General features: G+C 52.6%; 1 protein-coding gene across 2 annotated transcripts in view; it reads left to right on the top strand.

Annotated features, from left to right (window-relative positions):
- LOC139747104 (cadherin-related tumor suppressor-like) overlaps nucleotides 1-24,083 on the top strand; it is a 372,508-nt gene extending 348,425 nt beyond the window's left edge. For both annotated transcript variants that reach the window (XM_071658925.1, XM_071658924.1), the window contains exons 8-11: nucleotides 20,668-20,848; nucleotides 22,929-23,091; nucleotides 23,281-23,371; nucleotides 23,618-24,083. In XM_071658925.1, the coding sequence (XP_071515026.1) occupies nucleotides 20,668-20,848; nucleotides 22,929-23,091; nucleotides 23,281-23,371; nucleotides 23,618-23,937 (755 nt within the window). In that variant the 3' untranslated portion in view covers nucleotides 23,938-24,083. The remainder of the gene's footprint in view (nucleotides 1-20,667; nucleotides 20,849-22,928; nucleotides 23,092-23,280; nucleotides 23,372-23,617) is intronic.
- The last annotated feature ends 204 nt before the right edge of the window (nucleotides 24,084-24,287 follow it).

Genomic DNA, 24,287 nt, shown 5'->3' with positions numbered 1-24,287 from the left:
GACCACAGAGCACCATCGTCCGTCTCGTTTGTGAGCCCCATTCGTTGGTTGTTAACGAGCTTGATTTTGACTCGCAGTTGCCTGTGATGGGAGCACGTGTAGATGGTCAGGGAGAGAGAGAGAGAGAGGGAGAGAGAGAGAGAGAGAGAGAGAGAGAGAGAGAGAGAGAGAGAGAGAGAGAGAGAGAGAGAGAGAGGGTGTGTGGGCAGAGGAGGGTTGGTGGACTTGGCCAGAGAGGAAGGAGGTTCAGGTGGAGTTGAGGGATGGTATGGCCGAGGGGTAGTGGAGGCAGTGGACGGAGCCAGCATCGTAAAAACTGGGCGGCGGCAGGAGGGGAGGAAACACAGCCGGCCGCACGCCAAACAACCAGCAGGTGTGACTTCCAAGAGTAAATACTATAAACTGTACCCTTACTCCCTCCCTCACAAGCACTCCCTCCCTCCCATGCTCTACGCTCCCTCCTCACACACTATATGTTCCCCTCCTCGTACATATCACACCAACCCCCCCCCCCCTGTGTACGGTGTACTGTTCCGTCTTGCACACAATACACCACTGTAACTTCTTACCCACACTGTATGCCCGCTTTCACACACACACTCTAAGCCCACCTCTCCACCCAGTGTTAACCACCTCCTCACACACTACATTTCCCCCCCACTCTATACATATTGTGTCGCCCCCTTTCGCACACAGTGTGTTTTTCATCACCACCAGACCTGAGGCAATCCTTCCTTATTACTTTCACCCAGCGTAAAAATTGGAAAAAAACGACCTTGAAGTATACTGTTTTCCCTTCCCAGTGTGGAAACACTCTTGTCCATTTAAGACGACCCAGAAAAGGAACATTGAGCCCCAGCGTTCTCAGCAGTCCTCTTGAAGGGACAGGACCAGAGGCCTTTTGAATATGTCCAAGAAAGCACGATTTTACTCACACCTTTGTGCTCTTCCAAGATGTTCGTAAGTCTAACACATACGTTGTACATGGTCTCTTTCCTGTGGACCCATGGCGTCTGGCGTGTAAGTAATTCCTAGCAGTCATCTGTCTGTTTTACTTGATGGTCTTCGGTACCTTGCAGACCACTCTCCTTAATGGCAAAGGTCTGTAGGTCCAGAGCCCACCATCTCGTTCACTTTAAGATTAGCTCTACCTTTACTCACAGGTCTTCATGTGGTGTAGAACCGTATCCGAGCGAGACCCCTTGGTACAGAACGTCCCCTGTGGCTTGTTCATCTTCTAAACGCAAAATGAGGGCCATCCAGTCCTTACACAGTGCAGCGTAGGTCCTGTTCCTCACGCGCCATCATGTACTCATTGCTTTGCAGAGTACTACTGTCTGCCACCCCACCTTTTTCTCCCCCGAGAGCTCTTCATTAAAAGATGCTTTTCAGCCTAGCATTCAACTCGCCCTTGTGAGGGTAGGAACTGGCGGCCGGTAGAGCGCCCAGTTTATATCTACTGGAGTGTTTGCACGGCTTTGCTCCCAAGGGCCCTGAGAAAGCGAATGGTTTGCAGTGCTGGGTGCGTTCCAGAGTCCGTCCCTGGAGCAGTTCTCAGTACTGGGTGCGTTCCAGAGCCCCGGGCGTGTTGCCGAGTCTGTCCGCAGCGCCATCGGAAACGTCCGCCGACATAATACCAGCGGCGGAGTTTTTAATCTTTGTGTCGCGTAAATAAAGCGGGTACGCCGGCTCGTGACCCGGGCTCTCGCCACACGAATCTTACCCCCCCTCCCGTATCCCTATCTTAATTCATTCCTTTCATTCCTCCGTTATACGCAACTCGCGGGCGTAAAATTGGTAGTTGGCGTTATCTCGCGTTAATGTATTCATGAACGTTTGTGGAGCAGAGAAATGTGTACATTTCGTGCGTTTTTCTTGGGGGGTAAATGAGGAGTTTATTGCAGCCCGGCCACTCGGGGACTGGTAATTATGTAGTGTTTTAGATTATGTGGTGATGGCACTTTCTCTGGGGGACAGGAGGGGCTGCCGGTCCCCCCGGAGAGTGATTCGCGCTCTGCCTGCTGTCATCACACCTGCTGATAACTTAGATAGCCTGGCTGACTGTCCCTGCTATCAGTACACCTGCTGATACTACAGCACCGCTGACGTTCAGATAAGAGCCTTAGTAGCCTCCTCCGCCAGGGGCACCGAGCATCGCTGGAGGCGGGCGTAAAGTCTGCCCCCGCCTGATGCCCTCCACACAATTCCTGACGGAGGACCTCGCTCACTCACGCACTCCTGACGGAGGACCTCGCTCACTCACGCACTCCTGACGGAGGACCTCGCTCACTCACGCACTCCTGACGGAGGACCTCGCGCACGCACACTCCTGACGGAGGACCTCGCTCACTCACACACTACTCTGACGGAGGACCTCGCTCACTCACGCACTCCTGACGGAGGACCTCGCGCACGCACACTCCTGACGGAGGACCTCGCTCACTCACACACTCCTCTGACGGAGGACCTCACTCACTCACACACTCCTGACGGAGGACCTCGCTAATTAACTTCTGCTGTCGCTGCTGTTGACGTACACGATCTGCAGGCTGGATTCCGTGTGTTAGCCGCTGACCTGAGACTTTGCCCCGCAGTGTTAACCTCCCGTCCCTCCCTACACACACACACACACACACACACACACACCAGTCCGCCGGCCGAGTCATTATGAGACAAGTGACAATCGCGTCTTGATTGCGAGACGGGAGGGGGGAAGGTCCTACATTCTCGTCTGGTCAAAACTCGTAATTAATGGCTGAAGGAACCACGAACGTGGACTCTCAGAGCCAGCCCCCAGGATCGTGATGTGTGTGTGTGTGTGTGTGTGTGTGTGTGTGTGTGTGTGTGTGTGTGTGTGTTGAGAAGGTGTAGGGGAAGGGGGGGGGGGGCGGTTGAACCGCGAACTGTGTTGATCTTGTGTCACGTCCGGTGACCCGAGATGGATGGACGAGGGAGGGGAAGGGGGTCGTGGCGTCCCGTGACTCATGCTCCACTCCACCTGTAGACCCCCACCACACCCCCACACCACTCCACCTGTAGACCCCCACACCACTCCACCTGTAGACCCCCACACCACTCCACCTGTAGAACCCCCACACCACTCCACCTGTAGAACCCCCACACCACTCCACCTGTAGACCCCCACACCACTCCACCTGTAGATCCCCACCCTTCCACCTGGGCCTCCTCGCCCTCCCTCTCCTGTCGACTCCATGATCAACATTGCCAGTGACGCAGGCAGGTGTGTGGTGTTGGCTGGTGTGAAGTGTTGAGGGCAAGTGTTGGCAGCGGTGTGTGGGCAGGGAGGGACGATGGAAGGCAGGTGTGTGGTGTTGGCAGGTGGGAAGTGTTGAGGGCAAGTGTTGGCAGCGGTGTGTGGGCAGGGAGGGACGATGGAAGGCAGGTGTGTGGTGTTGGCAGGTGGGAAGTGTTGAGGGCAAGTGTTGGCAGCGGTGTGTGGGCAGGGAGGGACGATGGAAGGCAGGTGTGTGGTGTTGGCAGGTGGGAAGTGTTGAGGGCAAGTGTTGGCAGCGGTGTGTGGGCAGGGAGGGACGATGGAAGGCAGGTGTGTGGTGTTGGCAGGTGGGAAGTGTTGAGGGCAAGTGTTGGCAGCGGTGTGTGGGCAGGGAGGGACGATGGAAGGCAGGTGTGTGGTGTTGGCAGGTGGGAAGTGTTGAGGGCAAGTGTTGGCAGCGGTGTGTGGGCAGGGAGGGACGATGGAAGGCAGGTGTGTGGTGTTGGCAGGTGGGAAGTGTTGAGGGCAAGTGTTGGCAGCGGTGTGTGGGCAGGGAGGGACGATGGAAGGCAGGTGTGTGGTGTTGGCAGGTGGGAAGTGTTGAGGGCAAGTGTTGGCAGCGGTGTGTGGGCAGGGAGGGACGATGGAAGGCAGGTGTGTGGTGTTGGCAGGTGGGAAGTGTTGAGGGCAAGTGTTGGCAGCGGTGTGTGGGCAGGGAGGGACGATGGAAGGCAGGTGTGTGGTGTTGGCAGGTGGGAAGTGTTGAGGGCAAGTGTTGGCAGCGGTGTGTGGGCAGGGAGGGACGATGGAAGGCAGGTGTGTGGTGTTGGCAGGTGGGAAGTGTTGAGGGCAAGTGTTGGCAGCGGTGTGTGGGCAGGGAGGGACGATGGAAGGCAGGTGTGTGGTGTTGGCAGGTGGGAAGTGTTGAGGGCAAGTGTTGGCAGCGGTGTGTGGGCAGGGAGGGACGATGGAAGGCAGGTGTGTGGTGTTGGCTGGTGGGAGGTGTTGAGGGCAAGTGTTGGCAGCGGTGTGTGGGCAGGGAGGGACGATGGAAGGCAGGTGTGTGGTGTTGGCTGGTGGGAGGTGTTGAGGGCAAGTGTTGGCAGCGGTGTGTGGGCAGGGAGGGACGATGGAAGGCAGGTGTGTGGTGTTGTGTGCTTCTTGTATAGATAAGGAAACACTGGAAATATATTGCGTACTCACTCTCTCTCTCTCTCTCTCTCTCTCTCTCTCTCTCTCTCTCTCTCTCTCTCTCTCTCTCTCTCTCTCTCTCTCTCTCTCTCGTATTTTGAGATAAAAAATTCCCCCTCCCCCTCCATGAGTTCTTCGTTGTCGGGAGGGGATATATATATATATATATATATATATATATATATATATATATATATATATATATATATATATATATATATATATATATATAATTGCTACCGTGTGTGCGCGCGCACGGTGCGGTCTTAATAGATTAATGATGTGGGCTGTCAGTTTTTACCTTAATTACACAGTAATGACAAATGTTGCCTCAGTGAAGCCAGCTGGTAATTGTCCTCAGTGCTCGATGCTTCAGCCTCGAGCAGCCCCGCGCCGCCCGCCCGCGCACCTGGCAACACTGTGGTATCGGCCGTGGTGCCACTTCTGTCGTTTTCTCCACCCATTACTACAACACCTGTGTTGTAGTAATGGGTTTCTTTGTCTTTATATATATATATATATATATATATATATATATATATATATATATATATATAGATAGATAGATAGATAGATAGATAGATAGATAGATAGATAAATAGATAGATATAGATATACATATACATAGATAGATAGATAGACAGATATAGATGTATAAAAGAGTGTGTGTGTGTGTGTTTTGTTCTTATTCCCTCTCGTCTGTGTTCGTCTCTATTGACTGACGAAAAAAAAAACCTCATGGAGTGCAGACCTTAAGGTGAAACATGAGAAAAATGTGGTCAGAAGAGATCGTAAGTAAAGCGAAGAGAGAAGAGATCGTAAGTAAAGCGAAGAGAGAAGAGATCGTAAGTAAAGCGAAGAGAGAAGAGATCGTAAGTAAAGCGAAGAGAGAAGAGTAAAAGTAATTGGTGAGTTGCTTAAAAAACGGGAAAAATCTGCCTTTTTTCCAGAAATGGGTTCATGATCATACCTTTCAGTCAGGAAACACATGAGCCCTAAAGCTTGGCGGTGTAAGGAAAGAAACAGACACCACAAAGGCCGAGTATTGCGTGAACCCACGAATGAATGGAGGCAGCGGTACATAACCTACTAAGCCGTGGTGGTGGTCACGTGGGGCATGTAGGGCTGCGGTTTCCAACAGTTCAGTTGATCAAAGACCCAGGTCAGCAACCTGGGGGGCCCCCAGTTCGAAAACCTGAAGGGTCTGCGTCAGGTAAACGCCAGCAGACACGGGTATGATAAAAAAAAAAAACTCGTAAATTGTTTTGTTTGGACTTTTAGGTTTGTATTTCGAAAGCTAAAAACCTTCCCCCATATGTAATAGTAGCACTCCATTACGAGAGACTCAATCCCTTACGAGGGAGACTCAATCCCTTACAAGGGAGACTCAATCCCTTAAGAGGGAGACTCAGTCCCTTACGAGGGAGACTCAGTCCCTTACGAGAGAGACTCAATTCCCCAAGAGGGAGACTCAGTCCCTTACGAGTGAGACTCAATCCCTTATAAGGGAGACTCAATCCCTTAAGAGGGAGACTCAATCCCATGTATAATCGAACAACTATTCGAAAATAGAAGATTATTATTTTTTTCTTTTCTTTCTTTTTTTTGGGACGTCGAAAAAGGACTCCCAGTTTCGTCGCTGTCTGCTGCGCGGTGTGGAAAATAGACAACATCTTCTGGCGTTTCTGAGGAGTTATTCTCTGGAGGGGATGGACTTGCAGACCTGCCCACAGGAAGACCGGAGGGCTGCGATGGGCTTTCGAAGGGAGAGACATGACCCACATGTATTCCAAGGGCGTCAAAACGTGACTCAAGTCAACGTATATCTCTCCCGCGGGGAGATCGATCCCAAGGCTGAGTTCATGCAGGGCGTTGGTGGCCGGTTCCAGGCGCAGGTCCAGCGATTAAATTTACTAGCGTCTTCGGCCGGCCTTGAACCTTAGCAGCTTCGGAGGCCGCTTGGAGCGGACAGTGCGAGCGAGATACGGCGGTGGGCGTTCCAGGTACGGTGCCGGTTGCCGGACGCTGTAGGTACGAAACCGGCATGTGACTCCCTCGGCAATGACAGACACAATCGCTAAATAAGTATACTGGAATCCCTAATGGAAGACACTGATCTATATAAGCCCAGCGTTTTGCTGGCGCAGCGGAGACGTGTGTGTGTGGTCTGTAGGGCTGGACGATCCTGGACCGTCGGTTGGGTCCTGGATCTCCTGGACCGTCGGTGGGGGTCTGGAACTCCTGGGCCGTCGGTGGGGGTTCTGGAACTCCTGGACCGTCGGTGGGGGTCTGGAACTCCTGGATCGTCGGTGGGGGTCTGGAAATCCTCGACCGTCTGTGGGGGGGTCTGGAACACCTGGACCATCGGTAGGGCCTGGAACACCTGGACCGACGGTGGGGGTCTGGAACTCCTGGGCCGTCGGTGAGGGTCTGGAACTCCTGGGCCGTCGGTGGGGGTCTGGAACTCCTGGACCGTCGGTGGGGGGTCTGGAACTCCTGGACCGTCGGTGGGGGGCCTGGAACTCCTGGACCGTCGGTGGGGGTCTGGAACTCCTGGACCGTCGGTGGGGGGCCTGGAACTCCTGGACCGTCGGTGGGGGGTCTGGAACTCCTGGACCGTCGGTGGGGGGCTGGGGCCTGGAACTCCTGGACAGTCTTTTGGTGGGGTCTAGAACTCATGCCCTCGAGTCGGTCGCTGGTGGGATCAGTGCGATGGTTATCACATGAGCAGCTGGTGCATGTTGCCCCCCCCCTCCCCCTCGGGAACTAGGCATATAGTGCCCAAGACTTATGCCCGGTTCGCGTGCAGGCCCCATTAACGCGCTGGTCGATTTTCGTGGCCCGTAGGAGTGGTGAGGTTTCTACGGGTCGTAATGACCCCCGCCGACTGTATTTTGTAGCTACTTGCTGTAATTATTGGTCGTAAGTGCAGGGTGGTATTAGCCGTGTGGCGGGGTTGTGGCGATCTCCAGGTACTGCTGGGGGTCTGCAACCATCAACTGACGCCCTCTGACGTTGTAGGGCGAGACCATCCACCCAGATACGGCCACGCCACCCGCCAGCAGCTGCTCCCTTCACCCTCAGTCGGTCGCCCTCAACTTTACACCCTCCACCCTCATCACCCTGGGGATCCTTCCGGCCTTCATCTCCTCCAACGCCTCGTTGTGGTCAGCCACCCAGAAAGATTTGTATACGCGTCGCCTTCAGTAGTCTTGAAGTTTCTCTCTCTCTCTCTCTCTCTCTCTCTCTCTCTCTCTCTCTCTCTCTCTCTCTCTCTCTCTCTCTCTCGTACGGTCAGCGGTAGGATGCCCACGGGAGGCGTAGCGTCGCATCTGAGTACGATGACTGGACACACCGCCCCCTCAGAGCAGGATGAAACGGCCCTATGGCCGAGGCGACGATCGCTTTTAGGAAGATGATTCGGGTCCCCTTGAACACGGGGTTGGTTCCTCTAGTTGATCCGTGCCCCTTGGCCACAGGGACGACCCCTATCGATAAAATGATTCGTCTCCTTTAACCACTGAGACAGTCCTTTAAGTACGATGGCTCGACCGCTTTTGGCCGCGGGGTCGATCCCTGAGCAAAGGGGTCGATCCTTGGAGTACGATGACTCGACCCCCCTGCGCCATGGGGTCGATCGTTGGAGTACGGTGACTCGACCCCCTGCGTCATGGGGTCGATCGTTGGAGTACGATGACTCGACCCCCTTCGCCACGGGATCGATCGTTGGAGTACGATGACTCGACCCCCTGCGCCATGGGGTCGATCGTTCGAGTACGATGACTCGACCCCCTTCGCCACGGGATCGATCGTTGTAGTACGATGACTCGACCCCCTGCGCCATGGGGTCGATCGTTGGAGTACGATGACTCGACCCTCTGCGTCATGGGGTCGATCGTTGGAGTACGATGACTCGACCCCCTGCACCATGGGGTCGATCGTTGGAGTACGATGACTCGACCCCCTGCGCCACGGGGTCGATCGTTGGAGTACGATGACTTGACCCCCTGCGCCACGGGATCGATCGTTGGAGTACGATGACTCGACCCCCTGCGCCATGGGGTCGATCGTTCGAGTACGATGACTCGACCCCCTGCGCCATGGGGTCGATCGTTGGAGTACGATGACTCGACCCCCTGCGCCATGGGGTCGATCCCTGGGGTACGATGACTTGACCCTTTCAGCATGGCGAGGACGGGGCCCCGTGGACATTATGAAGTGTTCAGAGAGAGAGGCAGGTGAGCCGAGTCACGAACCAGGCGATGTGAACCCTCATCCTACTCAGGTCATCGACCTGTTACCTACACGACCTTGGCCACCATCCTCTCGTCAAGCATGCCACCGACCACACGCCAGACAGACCACCAACCACACGCCAGACAGACCTCCATCCACAAGCCAGACAGACCTCCAACCACACCCGAAATAGACCACCAACCACACGCCAGACAGACCTCCAACCACAAGCTAGACAGACCTCCAACCACATCCGAAATAGACCACCAACCACACGCCAGACAGACCTCCAACCACAAGCTAGACAGACCTCCAACCACACCCGAAATAGACCACCAACCACACGCCAGACAGACCTCCAACCACAAGCTAGACAGACCTCCAACCACACCCGAAATAGACCACCAACCACACGCCAAATAGACTACCAACTACACACCAAATAGACCACCAACCACACGCCAGAGATAACTCCAACCACACGCCAAATAGATCACCAACCACACACCAGACAGACCGCCAACCACACGCCAGACAGATCTTCAACCACACCCGAAATCTACCACCAACCACACGCCAAATAGACTACCAACCACACGCCAGAGAGAACTCCAACCACACGCCAAATAGACCACCAACCACACTCCAAACAGACCACCACCCACATTCGAAACAGATTGAGTGGGCGGAGTGCGACGGAAGTTAACAGTCGTACCTTAACACCTCTGATTCACGTAAACATTACCAACAGCAAAGAATGTAAACACATTCATGAACGGGAAGACACAGGGGATAATCCAGCACCGCCGTACATCAAAGCAAAGTTAAAAGGTAACTCCCCCTCGCCCCCATGATTTCTTAAAAGTCAGTCAGTGGAAATGAAAAAAGAAAAGAAAGGTATCCGTGGTTCGCATTACGGATGTCTGTGGTTCCGTTTTACACGTACAGAAAGGAGCGACCGTTCCGGGTCCCGTTTAAGAGGTAAGAAGAATGAGCGAGGGAGGGAGGAAGGGGAGGGTGGTAGTGAGGTGTGGAGTGCGGTACGGGCATCACGACCTGACGCCAGGAGGAGGAGGAGAAGGAGGAGGAGGAGAAGAACCCCTTCTCTCTCCGTCTCCCGAGCCACGTAGATCGCCCAGCATTACTACCCCATCAGATGATGTTATTGGCCGAGTCAAGCGCCAGATCCGGGGCCCTGATCACCGGAAACCAATGACAATCGCGTATATAATCTCGGGGCATTACGACTCGACAGTTGTGGCCATCTGAGGTGCTTTCGAGCATGCAATCTAAGGTCCCTCAAAGACAAGGAGAAGTGATGGCGAGTCGACCACTGAGGGAGGGGGCCCATACGCTGGACGATGTGTAAAGTGACCTCAACGGGTTAGCCCCCTCACACACACTCTATATCCTCGTCCCATACAAACTGTAGGAGGACCTAGAGAGGAGGAGGAGGAGGAGAGAGTGAGTATACAGTACGAACGCTGACACACACACACACACACACACACACACACACACACACACACACACAACCGCCCACGCCCCAGCCACCATCGAATGGACCTTACGGCCCGTTCATCAAAGAGCAGAAATTGCATAGTTTTAGCGGGGCCTTGTATAGGTTCGTGTTTGGCGGGGAACTCACCTATAATTACTGCCGTATTTATAACCCGGTGTGTAGGGCCGGATCGGATCACGCCGGAATGCTTGAAAAACCGGAAAAGAGAGAGAGAGAGAGAGAGAGAGAGAGAGAGAGAGAGAGAGAGAGAGAGAGAGAGAGAGAGAGAGAATGTTCTCCTTACGGGGCCACAATGTGACCGGTGTTGACGCGTGAGTGCTGATGCGCACCTGACGGGGGACGTCGTCTGGTCTGGGATGGCTTACCGCCGTTCCGCAGCGACCCAGGGGGACCGCGGAGGAGAGCAAGGCTGCAGGAGGAAGGCGAGACATGCAGATGGTCGGGGAATGTTGCGCGTTTGGTCTGCCACCATTTCTTCCTCTTTTTTTCTCTGTGTGTGTGTGTGTGTGTGTGTGTGTGTGTGGGTGTTCCGTTATGGAATGTTGCTGCCATCGTAATTAGATGCTGGGGCAAGGCGGCTTCGTCGGCGGCGGCGGGGGAGCGCTGCTGCTACTCAGCCCCAGCAGTGGCTCCGCAATTAGTGAAACTGGACGACTTTCTGCGCAAGCGCACGTACGGGAATAGTGTGTGTATGTACACACACACACACACACACACACACACACACACACACACACACACACACAGAAGAATATATTTCATCAAAATGGAGATGAAAGACGTGTAGATACCCTCAGTGCCTTCGATATTACCCTTCTGATCCAGTTAAACTGTATCGAGGAACAACATGTCGCCACTGAAAAGGGACCTTCACCCAACACACGTGTAATTACGAGTACCAAGGTTACTCACTCGACTGATTAGGAGACTTACGACTGTGAGGAGTTCCCCCAGGTCCTCTTCATCCACCGTCAGGAGTAACCCTGGCCTCCTGGGTGTTGAGGCGTGTGTACGGGTCTCCGGGTCATCCTGTGGGTGATGAACGCCTCGATCATGGATCTTTTTCTCACTCTTGGTGGGAAACAAGAAAAGTTTTTTTTTGCGGAAAGAGATAAGAAATATATCTATCGACCTGTCCGGGCATATGACTGTTTATATATATATCTGTCATCTATCTGTGGAGTGACAGAGAGAGCCTGTCCATCAAGGTATAGTAACGGCGACGAGAGAGAGAGAGAGAGAGAGAGAGAGAGAGAGAGAGAGAGAGAGAGAGAGAGAGAGAGAGAGAGAGAGAGAGGATCTTACGGTGTGGTGGTGGTGATGGCTGTGGACTGCACTGCAGGAGACTGTGCGTGGTCTGAGGTGGGGGAGGGTCATGAGTTCCTTGCCTGCCTGCCTGCCTCTCCACCTGGCCCGCCGGCCAGCTAGCCAGCCTCTCAAACGTTATCGTTGTAGCCTTACGTCGTCCTAGTGAATGGGGCTGACGACGTCTAGTGTGGCCAGCCTTTGTGTGGAGGCCGGTCGGCCGGCCGGCTCAAGAGCGAGGGCCCGTTTTTTTTTTGCCGTTTCTAGCCGGTCAAACGCTTGCCCGACTGAATGCCACATTAAGCCGGAAACGAAGATAAAGCCCTGGAAGGCCGGACAAAGGGATCATTCCGATGGGAAATGGCCGCCGGTATTCTTCTTCAGGAGGAGGAGGAGGGCGTCGGCTTCAGACTGGTTCAGAGAGAGAGGCGGTCCTGCAGTGTCCCCTAGTGGAACCCAAGAGCCAACTAAGAATGGGGGTGGGGTGTTGTGGTAATTCGAAGTCTCGGACGGCCTGCGGAGCGTCACGGCTCCTGGAGGAGACGCGGTGGTAGAGAACCCGCTCTTTCTGAATGTGGAGAAGGGACCGTGATAAGCAGTTACTCCCTCCTCCTCTCCTCTTCCTCTTTCTTCTCCTCCTCCTTCTCTTCCTCCTCCTCCTCCTCTAGCATGTAAACGGTATCGTGAGTGTCGTAAACATTACTTTCCAGACTTCGGTCTGTACGAAGCTTACCCTAGATTGCGACATTCGTGTCGCAAAGAAGGTTGCGACAGTGAGTCCACAGTCAACCCAGCTGTTCATCCACCCCTAGGGGTTAGTCGATAAATTGGGTACCTGGCTCAGGCTAGGGTATATATATATATATATATATATATATATATATATATATATATATATATATATATATATATATATATATATATATATATATATAAAGCGTATTGTTAATAAAAAAAATACTTGAATAATTAAGTTTGTATCCACTTTTATGCATCTAGTCGGTAAAACTTACCACATGTAACTATGTAATGTTACGAACTGAAATACGAACTGTAACATCTTATGTAACATCAACCCGCTGGGGTTCTGACGGAAAGACCCTTTGGTGACCTCTGTCATCCTTTTGCGCTACCGCCTACAGGATGAGCATGGGTTGGTACACGATCAATTTTGTCTGGGTTACCGTCCCTTATCTACCTTGGGGTCGGTGGCTGGAGGCGCGCCCGCCCGCCCGCGCCCCCTTCCCTTCGGCCCCAGTGCTGATTCTCGACGTCCGTGTTGTTACCCCCCTGGTCAAGCGAGCGGACCGCGCCCGCCCCTGCCGAGGTGTTTGCCGGTGGTGGCATTAAGGTGTCATGTTACCACGCCCGCCGTGGGGGCCATCCTTGTGGCCGGCCAGGCCTCCTCCGGTGTCAGATGATAACGGCGCTTCGATGGGAAAATGGGAATGGCTGTAATAGTAGAAAACGCGGGTAAATTGAGGTTAGCCACCTCTCTCTCTCTCTCTCTCTCTCTCTCTCTCTCTCTCTCTCTCTCTCTCTCTCTCTCTCTCTCTCTCTCTCTCTCTCTCTCTCTCTCTCCCTTCTGGCTGAAATAAGGCTTGCTAAATGCATCCGTCACTATATAAGACTTACTAAAGCACTTGGCAATATATATATATATATATATATATATATATATATATATATATATATATATATATATATATATATATATATATATATATATATATATATGACATTTTAAAAGCACTTTAGCATTATGATACCCTCCAGTACACGAGGGAAATATAAGATTTAATAATGCTCTTGGCAATCTAAAAGGCTTGGTGATGTACCTAGCAATATAAAGGCTTAATAATGCACTTGTTATTTATAAGACTTCCTTGTGGACCTGACAATATATAAGGCTTATTAATACTTGGTAATATAAGACCAACCGATGTACCTGATATTATATGAATTACTGATGCGCTCGGCAATATATAAGACTTATTAATGGCAATATAAGATTTTTATCTGCTGCAGTTGTTAGTAAATTACTTTAATTAAAGTTAATGGATATTAATCACTGCATAGAAGTTTCTCTGCAGTAATACAGGAGGAGGGCACTTCTTTAATCACTTCCCGCCGCTGTTGTGGTCAAGTGTGTCCGTCTTCTGCGCCCGCATTCGATGCGCAAAGGTCACGGCAGTTGAACACACGGATGGGGTTGTTAGACCAGAGGCTCAGGTGAGGGGCGGACGTGGCCCCACTGACCAGTGTTTGGGTTGGGGGGGCATGAGTGAGGGATGGGCGTGGCCCCACCCGCCAGTGGGTGGTCGAGGCCATGAGTTGGGGGGTTGGTGGGTGTGGCCCCAACGACCAGTGGGTGGGAGACATGAGCGAGGGGTGGTCGTAACCCCCACCCACTGGCGGGTGGGGGCCATGAGCGAGGGAGGTGCGTGGCCCCACCGGCCAATGGGTGTGTGGGGCCATGAGTGAGGGAAGGACGTGGACTCACAGGCCAGTGGAGGAGCGGCCTGCCCACCCTTCACTTCAACTGAAACCTCCCCTAAATCAAAGATTACTTCGAAAGCACTTGACGTTATTTCCTGTAGGTGTTCACAACAGATGGGTGTCGTTGGAAACCTCTGTGGGTGGAGGGTTGCCCGGCGGGTGACGTGGGCCTGATGTTGACCCACCGTTAGGTGTGTGTGTGAGTGTGTGTGGAACACCAAGCACGCCAGAGAGAGAAAGTGCTCCTAGAATCTCTCTCTCTCTCTCTCTCTCTCTCTCTCTCTCTCTCTCTCTCTCTCTCTCTCTCTCTCTCTCTCTCTCTCTCTCTCTCTCTCTCCTCAGCGGCGGCAGTAGTAAGAGCATGGTAGGCAGAGGGTGTAGGGTATAGGGTGTAGGGTGTGAGGGGTGTACGAGGAGGGTGTGTCGTGTGGGTTGGTTAGGTCGGACGTCAGTGGCCCAAGCCTCAGTCCACCTCACCTTTTTCCCCTTCACCAGCCACTTTCTCCCTCACCTGAAGATTTCCCGCCGTTGCCCCACCTCGCCAGTGGCTTCCGGCGACGCCACGAAGCCCTTCCCCGATTCGCTGTGGACAATCCTCGCGAAGAGGGTCGAGCGCCAGGGTGCCATGGACGAAGCCCAGGAAGCCTTAATGGAGAGGAGGGAGAGGAACGATGGTGTGAGGCATCCTTCGCGTGGCACGGGTGATGCCTCCAAGTGCATGGGTGCCCCCTCTCTCGGGTGCCCGTAGCCTCATCCTGGTGCCGAGTGTGGTTGCTGGTGCTGTGGGCGAAGCCTGGACTGTGTAGCGCCCTTAGTTGAAGCCTGTGTCACGTGTGTCAGGTGAGGGCTGGGTATAGCGCCAGGGAGAGGGAGGGAGGGAGGAGAAAGCGGGTGTGGAGGGGGTTGACTCTTAGAAGGGTATACAGACAGAAACAGGTAAAGAAAAGGAACAGTAAAGAAGGATGGAAGATAATGTGTGGAAAAGGGATGGAAGATGATGTGTGGAAGAGATGCAAGATACTGTAAGGGGAGGATAGACGAAGAGGAGAGGGATTTTTAGAAAATATATACGAAAAGTGTTATAAAGTAAGGAGTGAAGGAGTGGAATGGGCAAAATGGGATGAATGGAAAGATCATAGGGAGGGATAAAGGGGTTAGAGAACGAGAAAAGGAAATGGGATAGACGGAGAGCTTTGGTGGGGTAAAGGATAGACCAAGAGGAGGACTGGATGAATCCCGGTGAAAGGGACGGAAGCAGAGAGGAGGAGGGATAGGTCAGCCGTTGAGAAAATGAGTGAGAGAGAGATGAGACACAGACAAACTGGAGGAACAGAAGGAGGATGAGAGATGATATAGAAGATGGCATGAGACAGATGTAGTGATGTTATGAAAGTGTGTTTGTGTGTGTGTGTGTGTGTGTGCGTGGCGAGACCACACACTCTGACACAGGCCTCCGATTACCCTTTGAAGTAATTTGACAGACGTAATCTCCTTAAGTGGCCAGTCTGTAAGTAAAAGTAGAGTCGTTACGTGCACGGATGAAGAAATCACAGGCAAGTGAGAGGAGGAGGGTGTGGTCTGGCGTCATTTAACCCTCCCTCCTCCCTCCTCCTCCCAAACCTCTCCCCCTCACCCCTCACCCCTCCCCCTCACCCCTCCTCCCTTACCCTCCTCTCGTCAGTAATGGGCATCGTTACGCTGTCAACGAGCAAGATGTAGGCGTTGGGGAAAAAGAAGGAAAAAAGAAGACGCACACGTCCAACCAAGACATGATGATTCGCGTATTGCAAGAAGCAGAAAACGACGACTACTCTCCCCCCTCCCCTCCGTTTTCTTTACTCTCTCTCTCTCTCTCTCTCTCTCTCTCTCTCTCTCTCTCTCTCTCTCTCTCTCTCTCTCTCTCTCTCTCTCTCTCTTTTCTCTTATATCGATTCTCTCGTGGACACGTTTAAAATGATATTAACTTTCGCATTAACGACCATGACTTTTCTGAAGCGAACCATAAGAAAAAAAAAAAGAAATTATACTCAAGGGAGAGGTACGAGAAGGCGAGTGTCTGGGGCCGGTGGTAATGATGTGGGGGAGGGGGAGGTGCGCCCCCCCCCTGCCTTGACCCTTGACCTCAGTCTGTCGTCTTCGATATAACAAGCCTGTTCGTCCTACTTCCTCGTCATAACAACCTGGCAGACTGGCTGGCTTTCTCGTTATTGCGAATCTCTTGGAACTGGCGTCTCTGTCACAATCCGTTGGACTTGTCAGTCTTTTGGTTGTACATCGTAACAACCTGTTACAGTTGTTAGTCTTGGCTACACATCGTAACAGCCTGTTACAGTTGTTAGTCTTTTGGTTACACATCGTAACAACCTCTTACAGTTGTTAGTCTTTTGGTTACACATCGTAACCACCTGTTATACTTGTTAGGCTTTTGGTCTCTCGTCGTAACAACCTGTCAGACTTGTTACTCCAGGCATCACCATCGTTACAACCTTTGAGATTTGTTAGTCTACGTCATAACAACCCATTAGCCTTGGTAGTCATGACTGTCTCGGTGTAACGACATGATTACAGCGACAGAAATCACTCCTGTATATCACCCCCACAAGGCTACCCCCCCCCCCCACCCACACACACACACACACACACACACACACACACACACACACACACACACACACACACACACACGCTATACTTGACCTGTATTCTGCCTTGCCTTAAAGGTCACTATTTAGCTGTCAATCTCCTTTTTATTTCCCCCTCGACCTTGCAGCACCTCCACCACCTCCAGTGGATCTTCAGTTCCTGTTGGAGTTGTTGTTAGTTTTTCTTTCCCCTCCTCCACCTCGCTTTACTGTTGACCTTTACTTCATCATTACTTAAAGGTTGATTCCCTTTCTTTTTCTTTTTTTTTTTTTTTTGTCCACCACTGATGTCTTTTTGACGTGTCGTCTCAGTTCTCCTTGCGAGAGATGCTGTGTCCCATCTTCTTTGAGTGGGTCCTCCTCTGCTGTCATGTGTAAGGTCGTGTGATTGTCATGTGTGAGGGGGGGCGGAGGGGGGAAGGGCAAGTGGGTCGGTCCAGTGTTGTCATGTGTGTGAGGGGGGGCTTCAAGTGGGTCGGTCCAGTGTTGTCATGTGTCAAAGGGCTTCAAGTGGGTCGGTCCAGTGTTGTCATGTGTGTAAGGGTGGACTTCAAGTGGGTCGGTCCAGTGTTGTCATGTGTGTGGGGGGCTTCAAGTTGGTCGGTCCAGTGTTGTCATGTGTGTGGGGGGCTTCAAGTGGGTCGGTCCAGTGTTGTCATGTGTGTAAGGGTGGACTTCAAGTGGGTCGGTCCAGTGTTGTCATATGCCAGGGTCTCCACTGGGTCGGTCCTCTGTCTTGTCATCTCTCGTCACTTCAGCACCCCCGTTGAGATTACGTCCCCCGTTACTGCTGTGGTTTCGAGACGTCAGGTTCAGTGCTCCTCGTGGGGCTGTGTACTGCTGTTTTGAGACTTCAGATTCAGTGCTCCTGTGTCGTATTTCCTTCGTATTTCCTGTGTCGTAATTTCCTTCGTCGTGACGAAAGCCAAGCTTCGGTACACCTCCATTTGAGCTGAGCCGTAATCTACGTTCCTCTCAACTTCGTTGTACCACATATGAGAGTAAGCAAGCAGCAGTACTCCTGCGGTCTTGTCAAGGCTCAGGCCAAGGTATACGACCCACTACTCCAGTGCAACGGTTGCAAGAGCTACATATCGACGTTTCACATTCAATTTCCTGTTTTCTGATTTAACTGTCTGGTGTTCTTCGTTTTGGATGCATGAGGGGGAAGGGGTGTGTGTGTTAATGCTGCATTACCGCCGGTGTATATATTTTGGTTCACGATGGAATAGCTATGGTCTCCGTGTGTGTGTGTGTGTGTGTGTGTGTGTGGGATGCGGAGGATTATCATCGTCTCCGTTGTGGCTCATCCTGGAATCACTACCCTCGCGCTGTAGCTCACGCTGTAGTGTCTCCGTCCTGTTGTAATTCATACGAGACCATTCGCCTCCTTGTGCGAGCGCGCGTTCAAATCGTTGCCTCCTCCCTCCCCTCATCCCTGTGTATATCATAGCACCAAGTGAGTTTTAATCTGCTGGTAGCGGACGCGCTGTGTGTGCCTGGAAACCACCGGTGGTGTGAGTCTAGGACAACAAACTCGTTTAACCTCCAATTTATTGGACAGGTCTGGTTGTCTCTGTTGATCATATCTTGCGGCCGACCAGCCAGCGCCCCCCCAGCCGACCAGTCAGTCAGCCCGATGTGACCTGACCTGGTTCTGTCCTACCAGCAGATGGAATCCGACCTGGTTTCTGCTTTGGATGCCACCTTATATATATATATATATATATATATATATATATATATATATATATATATATATATATATATATATATATATATATATATATATATTCTCTCCCTCTACCTTCTTTTCCTCTCCTTTCATGCGGTTTACGACTTCGGGCGAGGGGTTATGTCTCGTTCTCCTCCTCCTCCTCCTCCTCCTCCTCCTCCTCCTCCTTCGCCTCTCCCTCCTGGGGTGCAACAGAGGAAGGGACGATAGGACATGAGGTGGGATGAGGGACTTTGGGGGGTACTGATGAGAGGATCCCTCAGCCCCACGCCTCCTTCTCCCGGGACGCCCTCAAGATCTGATCAAATGTACCCGCAGTTGAGACCTTGGCTAATTTGCGTTGGTGACTCTGAGCCGCGTGCGTGCATGTGTGTGTGTGTGTGTGTGTGTGTGTGTGTGTGTGTGTTGGTGACCTCCTTCACCACCACCACCACCACCAACACCACCACCACCACTATCTCCTCAATCGTCGTCGAAGAGGAAAAATGCAGGTTTTGCCATTTTCGTCCGCTGTCATTATCTTCTGGGTAATGAGGTAATGATTGTGTAATGCCGGTTAATTACAGATCTATTATTGTGTTTCGTTCATCATCTCTCGTATCGTAATTGATAATAAAAGTAAAGTTGCTCACTCGCGAAATTATTTACGTGTACGATCCTCTTTGGAGAGCCCCCTTGAGTCCGATGCTTTTAAAAGGTTCTGCAATTGCGCGAGAGTTGTGGGTCGGCGTCGGGCTGCGCGGGGGGGAAGAAGGAGGAGGAGGAATCATTTTTTTTTTTTTTCCCCGCACTCGAGTCCTGAGCATTTAACTGAGCGCCTTCACTTTCCTGCCGGTCCGGGAGGTGAAAGGACGAGGCAAGTCACGCTCTGTTCATGTGAATGGCTTTTTAATTCCATGAAAAATAAAGATATATATATTCTCTCTTTTTTTTCCCCTCGTGTCAACGACTCCTGGAGGCTAGGCACTTACATGAAATATAAACATGACTGAAGAGGAAGAGAAGAAAGTAGCTTACCAGTTTTTTTTTTCTTACTTAGATAGTGGGTCGTAGTCTTGGGAAATACGTGATGATGATGATGATGCGGAGGAGGAGGTGGTTTGATTAGCGTTCCGAAAGCTTAGCGGTGCAAGGAAGGAAAGAGACGCCGCCACAGCCAGCCCGCTTCTTTGAGATCCCGATGGCCACACCATTGATAATTATCACGCGACGCGGTGTGGCTTCCCGAGTATTGCGTGCGATCAAGCTATTGGCAGAGGTAGACAAGCAGCCTGTTCTTGGATGCAGAAACCAGGGTGATATCTGCAAAAGAGCGGAGGGGAGGATGTGTGTGTGTGTGTGTGTGTGTGTGTGTGTGTGTGTGTGTGTGTGGAGAGAGGGGAACAGTGCAGCGACGCGGTGCACGTAGGTCAGATTTTCTGAGGTTGATGAAGGATAGATGATAAGTCAGACTGCATTGGACTCGACCCTCTTGAATAAGCATTGAAAGCGACTCTCGTGAATAGGTTTGTAGTTCCACTAACGCCATGTAAGGAGGGTTGAATCCCTCGTACAATCGGCGCTGATGCTCAGAGGGGGGAAGAATTTCCGGAGCCTGAACTCCTAGGACTCCCGGTTTCCTCAGGGTGGATTTGGCTGTTTGTGTCATGTTGGGAGGCTTCTAAGGTACATCAAATGCCACTGAGGTGTTAGCTCTGTTCATTGGTGGAAGTGCGAGGGACATCACAGGAGATGGGTAAGTTGGGGAGAGAGCTTCTTTGGAGAGAGGGATGGGCAGAAACTGTGTTTTTGTTGAGTAGTGTATCTTATTCAAGTTGCTTCTGCCACGCTGGGGAGAACCCAGCCCAGACATGAGTTTACGGAGGCAGTGGTGGTGAGAGTCGAGGGGTAGACCGAGCAAAACTCTACGTATGATAATCAAGAAATATGAGTTGATTATACATTTTCTGTGTGTGTGTTTCCAGATTTATTTTGTTACAGGATAAAGTTACAGTGATAACGTTTTAAGTCAATGCCCTTTGAAGCGTTATTGTATGAGTTTGTTTCACTCCTTGAGCGCGTTGGTGCAACCCTCTGGAGTGGTGCCATGACCTTTGACCTGACCCCTTAAGGACCAGGTCGAAAGCCAGGTCATCATACCCAAGGGTCACACCTTCGTCGTCATCAAGAGTCGTGCTCAGTGGAGCCAACCCCAAGAGAAGGACGCTTTCGTACCGACCGTAGGAAACTGCATTGTGGTGGTGAGGACAAGTGTCAGGCCCCTGTGTGTAACGATGGCTCCTCTCCCTCTCTTGTGTTACAGGCACGCCACGACTTACGGGCACGGGCACCATCTCGGTGCTGGTGCAGGACGAGAACGACCACGCCCCAAAGTTCGACAAGGACGAGTACGAGGCTGCCGTGAGCGAGAGCGTCGCCCCAGACACCCAGGTGATCGCCATCGCCGCCACCGACAGAGACGCCGGCGCCAACGCTAAGATCAGGTGGGTGGTGAGGCAGTGGGGCTTCATGCCCCTCGGTCGGGGGTCCTGCTGGCGAGGCAGGGCTTCACGACCCCACACCAGGGGGTCCTGTGATGAGGCAGGATCTCACGCCCCACGCTAGGGGGTCCTGTGGTGAGGCAGGACCTCACGTCTCTCACTAGGGGGTCCTGCTGGCGAGGCAGGGCCTCACGACCCACACCAGGGGGGCCCTATGGTTAGGCAGGACCTCACACCTCTCACTAGGGGGTCCTTTGGTGAGGCAGGACCTAACACCTCTCACTAGGGGGTCCTGTGGTGGGGCAGGACCTCACGCTTCTCACTAGGATGCCCTTCCTATGAGGTTCATGATAGAGGGGGTTCACTAAGGGGACCTTCTCCATGTCGATAGGGTTAGATGGCTCACTTAGGGGCGCCTGCGAGAGAGGGACTCAGCTCTCACAGGCAATAGTGTATAGCCACTTCCTCGTGCGAACAAGAGTTGCTCTTTGTCGTATCAGGGAAGACGGCGTCTGCCGAAGTGCTCCCCGAGATCTTTAATTAATGGACGTCGCCCGGTTAAGTCTTTCCAGAGGTGTCCTGATCGTGCGTGTTTTCTGAGGTGTTCTCTTAATTACTGAGCTTGCCGGCTCTCGTTATGGTGAGACACCGTGCTCACAGCAGCGCCGAATGTCCTGTTTAATGACACCCCCTTCCTCTCAGTTGTTGCAACAGCGGCGAGGGAGTCATTAGAATGGCCCTCGTGGCTACAATGATCCCATTACTTCATTGTTCCCGCATCTTGTTATATACGGAGCGGCGGCAGGCTCAGTAAAAGCGTCGCGGTCTGAGTGAGTCCTTCCCTCCCTCCCCTCTCAACTCTCCTGCACTGAATTAATGTGATGCTTTCATATTCCGGTGCCGGAGATGTGCGTCTCCGTCGGTCGCTTTCAGCGTTTGCCCCCGCCACACACACACATACACCCCCTCCCCTCCTCCAACATCCTCCCTGCCACAGTGGAACACCAGCTTTGTGTCTCATTGGCCACGCTTTCCCCGTCATTGTCAGTCCTTGGCTAGCCTCCTTTCCCTCGCTGGCCGTTCCGTCTCCATCGCTCTTTCTCGGTGACAGTCCCGCTCTCTACTTTTACTTGGTTATCTGACATTTTATTCCTCCCCATCGCTTCTTCATCATTTGCTTTGATTGTCGGATTTCTGTACTTGTCAGTGGACACCTCCTCTGCCTTTTTTTCTTTGTCACTTGACGTTGTCTCCTACACAAATGTTTCTATGCCACTGCGAAGTCTTGTTAACGTGTGCTTAATCTTCCTTCGCCAGAGTCTGTGTTTGTCTGTAGCCTCCACTTTTCCACCACATCATTCTTGGTATCCCTGACCCCTTCTTCTGTACTATCATGCATTCCCCACTTCTCCCAGACTGTGTTTCTCATACTGCCTCCCTTCACTTTGACTTCTCTTCTTCCCAGCTCCCCATATGTCATTTTGCGTCACCTCCTCTTCATAGTCCTTCCACGTCCCTCTCACTTGACTCCTGGTGCATGCACGTCACCGTCTGTCTCTGTTGGGGATTAACATCCCTAGCGTTCCCTCGTGTGCCTGTCAGTATCAACCCACTTCTTATCCCCTACCTCTGCCCTGAGACAGACCCAGTTACCTTCCTCCCCTTCCTTTTCATCCCGTCATGTTCTCAGTGGCATTCATGTACTCACCAGCAAAGACCCAGTAACCTTTTCCGTCACCCCCATAGATACTCACTGGCGTTCGTACACTCACCAGCGGTGACTCAGGGTCCTCCCTCCCCTGCAGGTTCTCACGTCATTCATGTGCTCACCATTCTTGACCCAGGCGCCTCTCCTCCCCACAGGCAATCACTGGCACTCTTGTACTTATGCTGACCCAGGCTCCTCTCCTCCTTCTTGGCACTCATTGGCAACCAATTATTCACTCCTGCTGACCTAGGCTCCACCCTGGCACTCATGCACTCGCCAGTATCAACTCATTTACCCGCTTTCATTATCTCCTGTAGATGCCAGCCAGCCTTGCTACCCTCACCAATACTAATACAGTCGTGTCCATCCTTACAGGTACTCGCTGGTGGAGGGCGCGGCGGGAGTGTTCACCGTGGAGGAGTGGACGGGAGTGATCCGGACGGTGGCCCACCTGGACCGCGAGAGTGTGGCCCGCTACTCCCTGGTGCTTCAGGCCCGAGACTCTTCCCTCACCGAGCCACGCTCAGCTACCACCCAGGTAAACACATCCCGACAACATCCTCACCAAAGGCCCTTCGAGAGCTTGACTAGCTGAAGCTCCTACAGTACTGGTCTGATATGTGTGTGTGTGTGAATCATATACCGTATGCACAGCTTGACGATGAGGCTGTCTGGGTGATCTTTGTGTCACAGGGAAGGTCTAACGTTGGCCGCCTTTGTTCCTCAGGTGAGGGTGACTGTGACAGATGAGAACGACAACGCCCCGACCTTCTCCCAGGGGCAGTACCTCATCCACGTACCCGACCCCATGGTTCCAGGTAAGGGCCCGCCCCCCATGGCGTCCACACACTCTCTCTAACGATGAGGAGGAGCCTTGTACAGTGGGTCTCCTCTACCAAAACTTAGGGAAAATTCAAACCAATTTATGTAAATAAGTAACCAGCCACTCTGACTGGAATAGCTGAAACGCATCAACTAAGAACTTGTCATTAATACGATCAATTAATACGTCACTCACTCACTCTCTCTCCTGAGTCGTCTTGAACCAACCTTGTCTGTTTCAGGGAACTTCGTGTTTGGGGGCGAGGCCTGGGACCCGGACGAGGGCGTGAACGGCCGCATCACTTACTACCTCTCTGGCAACGATGCCGACAAGTTCTACATGAACCAGGAGACGGGAGTGATCAAGGCGTCCACGGCGCTGGCTGGGGAGGCCGACTACGAGCTGGAGGTCCTGGCCACGGACTCTGGGGACACGCCCCTCTCCACCAGCGCCAAGCTCAGGTCCACCTTCGACCCAACAACCTCTTCCCCGTCTTCCAGCCGCTGGAAAAGACCTTCAGCTTCAGCGAGGCGGCGCGGGGGGACCTGGTCACCACCCTGACGGCCACATCGCCAAAGGCTGGGCCGACAGGCTCCGTCCATTTCAGTATCGCTGGAGGCAACGTGGGCCAGGCCTTCATAGTGGACGAGAAGACAGGAGAACTCAGGATCTCGCAGTACGGCCTGGACTACGAGACCGCACCTCGTTATGAGGTGTGGGTCGCAGCGCAGGACTCCGACGACCCTCCCCTCGCCTCCGTCACCCAGCTGGTCGTCAACGTCACCGATTACAACGACAACGCCCCTGTGTTCACCCAGGCCATCTACAACGCCAGCATCCTCGAGGCCCAGTACCCTCCTCAGCTGGTGGCCACGGTCAGCGCCACGGACCGTGACTCCGGGACGAATGCT

Source organism: Panulirus ornatus, chromosome 67, assembly GCF_036320965.1.
Source record: "Panulirus ornatus isolate Po-2019 chromosome 67, ASM3632096v1, whole genome shotgun sequence".
Taxonomy (NCBI): domain Eukaryota; kingdom Metazoa; phylum Arthropoda; class Malacostraca; order Decapoda; family Palinuridae; genus Panulirus; species Panulirus ornatus.
This window is presented reverse-complemented; position numbering and strand designations above follow the sequence as displayed.